Below are 10,188 nucleotides of genomic sequence, written 5' to 3' on the forward strand. Positions count from 1 at the left end.
GCCGAGCCGCCTCCCACGGCGGGCGCTGCAAGGCTGCGCTGCACTCAGCCCGGGTTTCCCAAAGACTTTCTTCCCCAGAAATCCCCTCAGAGGGTGCGCAGCCTGCACAGGGCAGTGGAATGGCCCCGCTGGCATCTCCTGGTCTCAGCCTCTCTGAGGGACCCATGCCCGGCTGCCCTGTGGACACGAGGAGACGCGCCTCGCCCCTTATGTGCCACACGCCACCCACGCTCTTCTGGTTCAACAGAGACCTTTTTAAAATATATATATTTTTATTGATTTCAGAGAGGGAGAGAGAGAAACATCAATGATGAGAATCATTGATTGGTTGCCTTCTGCACGCCCCGCACTGGGGATGGAGCCCGGAACCGGGCATGCGCCCTGACGAGAACGGAACCGGGACCCTCAAGTCCACAGGCCCAAGCTCTATCCACTGAGCCAAACTGGCTAGGGCTTCAGCAGAGATCTTGATTTAGTTTGGAAAATCACTCGAAAAGCGTTTCAAAACCCACCACTGCCCAGTCATTCAGGCGAATCGCGATCACACACACTGACACGGTTTTCTCTTACATTTCAATTAGGTCAAGAGCAAGTACAGAATTATCATCTAAACTCGATTCCTCTCCTGTAAAATAGGACGGGACTAGAATACACCTAAATCCCTATCTAATGGCGCCTCTGTATTTGGATGAGTTTGGTGAGGGGAGTGTGCTTGATTATCATCTCTTCCCATCTTCACGCTGGAAGCACTTTTTAGAAGGAATACTTTGTACAACCAAGGGCTTAACTTTTCATAGCCTGAAACTCCTTCCCTCACCACTGCCTGCCTGTTACAACTTAGCAGAATCTGTGATAACAGTGCTTAGAGGTAAATAGATAGGGTGTCCCCCCAAAACGTACTGGTATACACACTTTGAATAATTATTAATTGCAGGAGGCCGCCCATTGTCTTCACTAGCAGAGAAGTGCAAACAAGGATCCCGGAACGCTGGTGACCCTTGAATCCATGGCAAGGGCCTGAGTTATGCACCGATTGTCTAGTCCTGACAATGGGGGCTCGAGCTATTTCCTGATCAAATAGTCTCAGAGTAAATCCTTCTAATATTTACTGACCTTTAAGATAGCCTGTCTGTTACTGCAATTACCTGCCTAAGGGTTTTATGTTTAACCAAAGTTGAATAAAGCTGGCGAGGGGGCACCGGTGGAGGTCCTTCACCTTGAGTTGGACTTGCCCGCCTGGCCCCCCAATATTTCCAAATTATCTCTTGTCTCTTCTCTTTCATTTGTGTGCGACTCCTCTTCCAGATCCTGAACCCTGAACCACGCGGGACGTGGGGAAACACATACACAATTAATTCCAATGTTTCTTTCTTTGAAAATTCCAATAGAATGACATAAATGCCATGGAAAAAACAGGCACCAAAAAAGGTGCACAGGGGGCATTATTTGTTTCTTAAAATTGCTTCTTTTCCTTCAAAAATGTTCTGAAATCAAAATTTTAAGTTGTCAATATATACTACCCTGAAAAGTATGCTGCCTTAGTGCGTTGATTTCCTCTCTCACACACATACATATAAATAACGTATTGATGAGAACATCGCTTTGTGTCTGTGCTGACAGCATAAAGTTCTAAAGAATATTTTAGGCTTCTATCAAAAGGTTAATTTTTAAAAATGTTTATGCAAAAAATACTATTTTGAAAAAATGTACACTAGTTTTGGTGTGCTATTTACTGTATCATACTAAAAGTGATAATACTAAAAAAGAACCCTCCTTGACAACTGGAAGAATATCCTGAGAGACTTCATAAAGATGGCCAGAAATTCTTCTTCCTTGAGAACCAGACTAGAGACCTATTTTATGAACCACCTGAACAAAACCTTCAAGTATCATCTTTCTTTTTTTATTTCTTCTTCTTCTTCTTTTTTTGTTAGAACAACTCAGCAAAATAAAATTCCCGTTTATTGTTGGACAACATTGTTTCACACACACACCAAACAGGCCAAAAATAAATAAATAAACAGCAAATTCATAGACAAAAAAAGGAAAAAAAAGAAACCTTTTTATCTTTGGCCTTTTTAACCATCTTATACAAACCAATTATTTATAGTACAGATAAGCACATACACAAAGTTACTGGAATGTTCAGAATAAGATTGTTTTTGCTTTTTTTACAAGGTTTTTTTCTCCTTTGAGATTATAATGAACATGGTCACACCACAAGTAAAGTCAGAAGTAGGACAGAGAACACTCCAAAGGCTGGTGTGGTCATCCCAAGATCATTAAAAATGGCTGGCCCCTAACAATATGTACAAAAATATAAAATGTAAATAAAAATACAGACAAATTTTCCTTTTTCAAGTACTTTTAAGAAAAAAGGCGGGGCCTTGGAAGTTTTGGTTCTTTTCTCCTCCCCTGTTGCAAATTCACGTTGTGGTTTTGGTTGGATGGTGGAGGGTGCGTGTCATCTGCAGGTGGTGCTGCCCCAGGTGGGTGGGTGGGGGGACAGGCCGGCGAGAGTCTCTACTCGAAGGTGACCACATTTAGATTCTGAGAGGGGAAGTGGAAGGTGAATAGGTCACGGAGGCCTTTAACTTTCCCTTTTTTGCTGTTGGTCATCCTCCTCGGTCTTCTGCTTCTTGGTGTCAACATCGTCATCCTCATCATCTTCAGCTGCCCGTTTGCCTGTAGCTGCCTCAGCCTCCTCACCTTCATCTCCATCCTCTTCTCACCATCACCTTCTTCTTCCTCCTCCTCCTCCCCCCTCCTCCTTCCTCTTCTTCATCTACCTCATTGTCAGCCTCCTGCTCCCCATTTTCCTCATTCTCAGCGTTCCCATTCGCAGGTGCATCGCTTCCATTCTCTGCCTCCTCCACAACTTCCTTCTTCTCCTTTAAGTCCTTGGTGGTGATCTCCGAGCTGGTGTCCACGGGCGTGTCTGACATGGTGGGGATTTTTTTTTTTTTTTTTAAAGCGAGAGTTGGAGGACTCTGGCGAAGAAGCTGCAGTGAAGGAGGCGCACAGCGGAGGTGGTTGCAGCGAGCGAAACATTTCTATGTTACAGAATTTACCAGGCGACCAGAAAATACAAAGGAGTACCCAGACATACAGGAGAAACCCATTTATTTTCAGATGTTTCGCATGTACTAGTACAGTGACTCAGGGAGACTCTCCAAATCCTGAGCAAACCAATATGGAGGAAGCTCTCCCTTTATACCCTCTGGTTTCTTTGTCCCCCAAATATGTATGGGACTTCCGGACCTTTCACAGGCTTTGCAAAAAGCCCCGTGTGTTGGGATGGGGGCAGCGAGACCACACCTAAAGGCCTGGCCTGGTGCCAGTGCTGATAACCCCCTCAGGGGGTTGTGTATTGTTCATCGTTTATGGCCTCTATAAAATGGGAGCATTTAGGTAAATAGGTCTTGTAAGAGCAGATTGTGGAGAAAGGGGCAGTGACTTCATTATAGGCTATCAAGAATGTGCATTAGGTTACTGGCACAGATTCAGATTGCTGGCCCCCCAAAAATGTCTTATTTTCCCCGTCGTTTGGTGGAGCGGAGAGGGAGCCACAGGAACATGCAAAGATGGCTTTTCAGAGCAGCCAGTGGGCTAGAATCATCTTTCAAACAGAAAGCCCACAGGGAGAGTTCAGAGCTAATGTTATGAAGCTGAAGCTGTATTGCCTTGGGCTCCTGTATACTGTGGAGGCCAACAACACAAAAGTTGACAGTAAACCATCAGCTGTTGAAAAGTGAGGAATGAATACTGCTTGGCTATCATACTTCAAAACTGGCTTTGCCAGCTCCCAGACCCTCTATATCTCCTAATAGCAGGAGAGCCTTGTTTGAAGCCAAGTTATAGAGACAAGTTAAAGATCAGAATTCCCTGCCACTCTCACTATGGGACTATCTCAAGACTTATAATTTTTGAAGTACTACAGTATATTAGATCAAATAAGTATAGCACTAGTTATGTGTGCCATAGATAATACATAGATTTTCATTCTCTTGAAGCCTACATGTTGGTGTGCATTTGAGGGGCTAATCCAACTTTTAATGCTCTAAGTAAACCATTTAAAACCAGAAGTGCTTTTCTAAGAGGCTAGAGAAGGCATCCGTATACTAGTAATCCAGAAGCTATATTAAAAAGTATTCATCCCACTCAGTGTCATCTACCACTATCCAATAGGTTTTGATATTTTCCCCTTAAATGTGAAAGGCTGATACTGAAACTCATTGTAATAAAATAATTACTTGTAAGCTGTACATTGCCTGTGAGATTCATTTTCTAAATTTTATTTAGTCTAAAAATAGTAAGAAAAAATGAAAACTTACACTGAAATATTGTTTGTACAATCAACTCTAATGACTGGTTCACATGAACAAAACTGGAAAAATAGTAAATCTACATAGTTCATATAATAAATAAAATGTAAACACACACTATCTCAATACATAAATAGAAGCTTTACACATCAAAATACAATATATATAAAATATATCTCTAAAATTTAATGAGGTACTATCAATGACTAATTTTCATTATAAATTACATATATATTTCAATAGAGAAATATATTTGCTCTAACATTTTGAATTTCAGAAATAACTTGTATGGTGGTATTGTGGAGAGTAATTTTATAACCAAGCCTTTGAGTAATACATCGTTATTAGTAATTCACTGGAAGGGTATGCTGTAATAATATGAACAATTTCTTAATTATAGCAAAAGTACTCTTAAGGAATATAAGTTATAGTGTTTTATTTCTGTATAAGCAGTTAATACTGAAAATGAATGGGAAGATAACATATTTTCAATATCCTTAAGCACCAACTTTGTAGAATGGTGTGGACCAAATTGAGGGGTTTCAATAAAGGCAACTTACTAGATTACCATTCCATTTCATTATTTATGAAAATCACTTTAGATGCACTCTTCCAAGGCAAACTATATTTTAATGTGCCTCAAAACTTAATAATTATACTGCTTCTCAATATTTCAGAGCCTGGATGACAAATACTTTAGGCACTTTAAAATATGGTCTTTGTACATATAAAATTGGACAAACTAATAACTTAGGGGTAACAAAAAGCAATTGAATGCGTTTATTCCCCTACTCAAATAAAGGTTTGAGGAAAACTTATGACAAAAAAAAGGAAAAGTACAATGATGCTTAAGAATTCTTTACTAGATAAGTGCTAAAAGGGTGGGGGTTCCACATTTAACACTATACCAGTGTTTGTCTACTTTATAATTTTGGCCAGCTATATTAGTAATTTAAGAAGATGTTATTTAAATAACTGAATTATTTAATGAGAAGATTTAGGTAATTTTATAGTGACTTGAGAGAATCTATTCTATCTAAAAGTTGATACATAGTGTTTTTATGTATCATTATATTGAGGGATTTCTAAAGTCCTTGGGTAATTTCTTATTCTCCTCAAATTTGTATAATCTTTCCAGCAATGAGTACACAGTGAGTTAAAATTGCCTACAATTGTAATTACTTTCAGAAAGCATATTTTTTTTCTGTACCTTATAAGGAAATTATTTTAGAAATATAAATTAATCTGCCATTAACATCTCATTCCCATATATCCCATTCCATGTAATCACTTTAACATAACATTTTTGCTTCAATTTTATCTTCTAAATAAAGCCTCCAATTTGGGGAGTAAATATACAGTCTGATTAAAATGCTAAACATATTAAACATATAAAGTATATAACAACTTAATTGTTACTGATCCACTGATACTTATTTTCTGTTTCTTCTTTTTGGGCTCTTTGTTCTTCTCGGTGGTTAGCTGCAGTCCAAAATGTGATTTTTTTGAGTACTTGTTGAAGAAGTTTAGGAGGTAATAAAGATATTTGACTTTCTAAAATTATAGCATTTTTACCAATGCAGTCAAGGCATGACCTGCAAACAAAACATAATGGAATTATTCATTTTTTAAGTTATAATATAAAAAGTATATAGGTAAGCTTCTTAAAAATAAAAATCATTTAAAATCTCTATATATAAAAGCATAATATGCAAATTGACCAGATGGCAGAATGACTGCTCGCTATGATGCACAATGACCAGCAGGGGGCAGGTGCTCAATGCAGGAGCTGCCCCCAGCCCACAGGTCCTGATAGCCTGATCTCGGGGGGGGGGGGCAGGGGGGGGCCTGCCGGCCAACCTCTTGGTCCCTCCCCCTGGCTAACAGGCTCCAATTGCCCAATGGGGAATGGGGAACTGGGGGTGGGTGGCGGCGCATGCAGATGGCACCAGGCCAAGGCGGGTGTGAATGAGCGGGGCCCCGATCGCCCCACCAGTCGCCCCATACACAGAGGGTGACCGGCTCAGCAGCGGGGGAGTGGGGCCAGCTGCTGGCAGCTGGGGAAGATTGGCCCTGATTGGAGGTTAGGCCTAGGAACTCTACCCCTGCACGAATTTCGTGCACCGGGCCTCTAGTTTTTTACATAATAATGTATTTCTTTTGTATTGTTTGGAACATGATAGGACGTATATTCTTTGTAGAGCACCACAATAATTGAACATTTTTACAGCGTAGAGACTGTTCTGACCAAATCCAATGGGAACAGAAATTACAACTTACCATGCATGATGTTCTTTAAGTAAAAAAAGATTCAGACTTAATTTCAAAGCAGGTTAGTCTCTAGCAGACCCTTTTCACTTATCCTTACAGCCCAATACCCATTTACTCTTCCCTGAGAACTTTTTCTTCCATCTCCTAGATCAGTGATGGCGAACCTATGACACGCGTGTCAGAGGTGACACGCGAACTCATTTTGTTGGTTGATTTTTCTTTGTTAAATGGCATTTAAATATATAAAATAAATATCAAAAATATAAATCTTTGTTTTACTATGGTTGCAAATATCAAAAAATTTCTATATGTGACACGGCACCAGAGTTAAGCTAGGGTTTTTCAAAATGCTGACACGCCGAGCTCAAAAGGTTCGCCATCACTGTCCTAGATGAAGCATCTGACATCCATTTTTACATGGTGTGACCGGGTCCTCCTCAGACTCCCTCTATCAGTGTCTGACTTAAGTTGACCCAGAGAGAGCAGGTCTGAAGAGAGGAATGGAGAGATGCCACAGAAAGAGCCAAGAGACTACCAGAGAGAGGCTCTCCCCATCTGGGGGCCAAGCGTTCATGTTTCCCCTTTCATTCCACTAGAGGGCAGTATCCTTTCAAATACAATTCCATTTTACTCTTATAAACTACCCTGAAGAGGGTTTTGTACTTTAAAACCAAAAGAAACCTGATTAAGATAAGAACCATCAAAAATGCATCTATTTCAACTGGTAAACTTTAATTTTAAAAGGTAAATATTTTATAAAAGTTTTAAAAATAGACTCATTGGATTCTGCTGTGGTTAATCTGTTGTCATTTTTATAAGGATTTACACTGTACAGATTTATATCTTCTTCCAAACTCTCATGAAGCCTTTTCTCTAGACTTTGTGAAAATGCTCAATAAAAAGTAAGAGTGAAATGAGAAATAACATTTATTACAGAGGAACCATGTCCTACTCCTGTTTGTGTTTCCCAGTTAGTGCTAGATGCCTTCAGACGTGGAATTTAAAATAAAATGAGTACACTTGCTTACTGTGGACAACTAGTTGTGGTGAACATGCTTCACACAATAAATCTACGAAAGTCCTGATAGAGTCAAGTTTTGATACGCTCAGCATTCAGTACCCACTCACAGAAGCTCTGTACTAGGTGCAAAGGTGATACCAAGAAGCCTGACTGATAAGCACCCTTAGTCCCAGCCTCAAATACAGGCCCATCCAGTGTGTCCTTTGCTTTCTCTTATTTCTATACTGATTCATCTTCCCCATCATTGCTTTTCTTTGTGGAGGAAAGACTGTTCCAAGAGAGGAATGACCGCTGTCTGACCAGTGAGCTGGACCTGGGCCAGAGGGGAGGGGGAACCTGTTTCCCCACAACCCTCCCCCCTCTTGGGCACTGTCTGATCCTGACTGATGTTTGTTATGACATGAACCAGTGCCCTTCCCCTGCTTCGCACTACTGGTTCCTGGAATAGGCCATTGTCTTGAGCTGGACAAGCATGAAAAGCAATTTACCGTAATCGGTAGCATTCACATAGGAGTACAGGGACTATTGCCCCTTCATCCCATATAATTCTTTTTTTAAAAATGTTTTTTTATTAATATTTTAATTTTTAAAATATATTTTTATTGCTTTCAGAGAAACGTCAATGATGAGAGAGAATCATTAATCAACTGCCTCCTGCACGCCCCCCACTGGGGATTGAGCCCACAACCTGGGCATGTGCCCTGACCGAGAATCGAACCACGACCTCCTGGTTCATAGGTTGACACTCAGCCACTGAGCCACCTCGGCCTGGCTCCCATTTAATTCTTTGATGCCTGTCAAGTGGTGTGCGGATCCATTTCAAGTTACAGCCACTGAAGATGCACATTCCTTGTATGTTTCCCTCAATTAACTCCATTAATTACCAGACTAGAGTGGCTAACCTCTTTCTTCAGTCTTTCTCGGCCCTCTGCTTAAGGAGATTTTCAGACCTGGGACCTTTCCCAGGGTCTGTGTGTACTAACAATATTCCCTTCCAAACCACCTCTTCATGCTTTTTGGAGCACCATTGTGTCTGCAAACACCCCTGCTTCCTCTGACTTTCTGTTCTAGCTTTAATTGAAATCGAAGAAAATTGTTTTATGTGCAGCCCTCTTGAGAAAAGAGTACATTTCCCTCACCTCCGCTCTCACAGTCCAGGAGCCAATGCTAGTTTTCTCTCCTCACCTCTGCTTCCAGCCTGCAATCATTTCACCTTCAGATGTCACCACCTATCAACCTCCTACACAACCCCACACCCAGCCCCAACCCCGATGGATAGTGAAGACTTTGGCCCTGGCTCACCAAGATCTTGTCCCTTGACTGATTTTAGCATCTCTGGTGAAACCCTTTTTTATTCTTTATGACCTTATGAGGGCAGTTCAACCTCTGAAGTCTTAAACTTCCCTATCCTCCTCTTGGACCATAATCCTTGCATCCTTTTAATTCTCACGCTCATCTTTTGACTCTTCTTGGTTCACCAAATAAGAAGAACCCCTCCAGTTTTAATTATCTTTCCTATCCAGCCTAGTCCATATGCAGGTCATTCTCTTGCCAACAATTTTAATCCCGCTCTCCACTGTCCCTCCATTAACCATCCTGGCTAAATTCCAGGGAACTCTCTCCTTTCTGCACCTGCAACCTGGCTGCTCAGTGCTGCTGGAGAAACCAGGCTCCTGCCACTGCACCGTGGTTCCCCTCGACTCAGCGGCGCCCTCCTGCGTCTCAGCACTGTTACAGATCCTAAGTCAATCTTCTCAGTCACCTCAGCAGCTATTTCAAATTTCACCGCTCTTCTTAAGTTCAAGTCCTCACCTCTCTTCTTTTTTATCAGATGACCTCACTAGCAGCTAAAACTTCCTCAGAGCCCTGCCCCTAACCAACAAATGTGTCTGTCTTTATATCTGTACTTCCTTCTTTGCCCACTATGTCAAAATTATTCTTGCTCTTTAAGGGGCAATTCAATGACCTGTTCACTAAATTCACCTCCTTGAGGAGAAACCAAGATGGCAGCATAGGTAAACAATGGAAATTGCTGCCTCGCACAACCACTTCAAAAATACAACTAAAAAGACAAAGGGGACATCATCCAGAACCACAGGAAGGCTGGCCGCGTGGAAATTCTACAACTAGAAGGAAAGAGAAAAGCACACTGAGACTCAGAGGAGGTGCAGTGTGGAAGTAAAGTGCAGAGGTATGGAGGTGCACGCAGAAAGGGCTCGCAACTGAGGACACGGTTGTCTTTTTCAATCGGGAGGGAGACACAAGCTCCTGACTGCTCTGAACGCAAGTTCCGGGTGAGTCTCTGGGGACCCAGACTCATACGGGGAGAAACTGGACTGTCTGGCAGCGGGCGGAACTCGAGGACGGCTTTCTCTCAGAGGTGCTTGCAGCGATTACCGCAGAGGATAACCTAACTGTCCATTGACAGATTAATGGGTAAAGAAAATGTGGGTCAGAGAACATCCAAAAGAAGGCCCAAGGCCCCACAGCAGCCTGCATTACTTCATAGCTGAGCCTCATCTGGGAACCTGGGAACCCCAAACAAGGAAAAGGAATCTGCAAATATCTCTG

At 41.7% G+C, this 10,188-nt stretch overlaps 1 protein-coding gene and 1 pseudogene across 3 annotated transcripts in view; both read right to left on the reverse strand.

Annotated features, from left to right (window-relative positions):
• Positions 1–2,156: 2,156 nt before the first annotated feature.
• Positions 2,157–3,176, reverse strand: LOC102246961 (annotated as a pseudogene).
• A 295-nt stretch (positions 3,177–3,471) lies between these two features.
• Positions 3,472–10,188, reverse strand: part of KLHDC1 (kelch domain containing 1) — an 83,304-nt gene continuing 76,587 nt past the window's right edge. For all 3 annotated transcript variants that reach the window (XM_014542929.1, XM_014542927.1, XM_014542928.1), the window contains exon 12: positions 3,472–5,920. In XM_014542929.1, coding sequence (XP_014398415.1) covers positions 5,734–5,920 — 187 coding nt within the window. In that variant the 3' untranslated portion in view covers positions 3,472–5,733. The remainder of the gene's footprint in view (positions 5,921–10,188) is intronic.

Source organism: Myotis brandtii, unplaced genomic scaffold (assembly GCF_000412655.1).
Source record: "Myotis brandtii unplaced genomic scaffold, ASM41265v1 scaffold315, whole genome shotgun sequence".
Taxonomy (NCBI): Eukaryota; Metazoa; Chordata; class Mammalia; order Chiroptera; family Vespertilionidae; genus Myotis; species Myotis brandtii.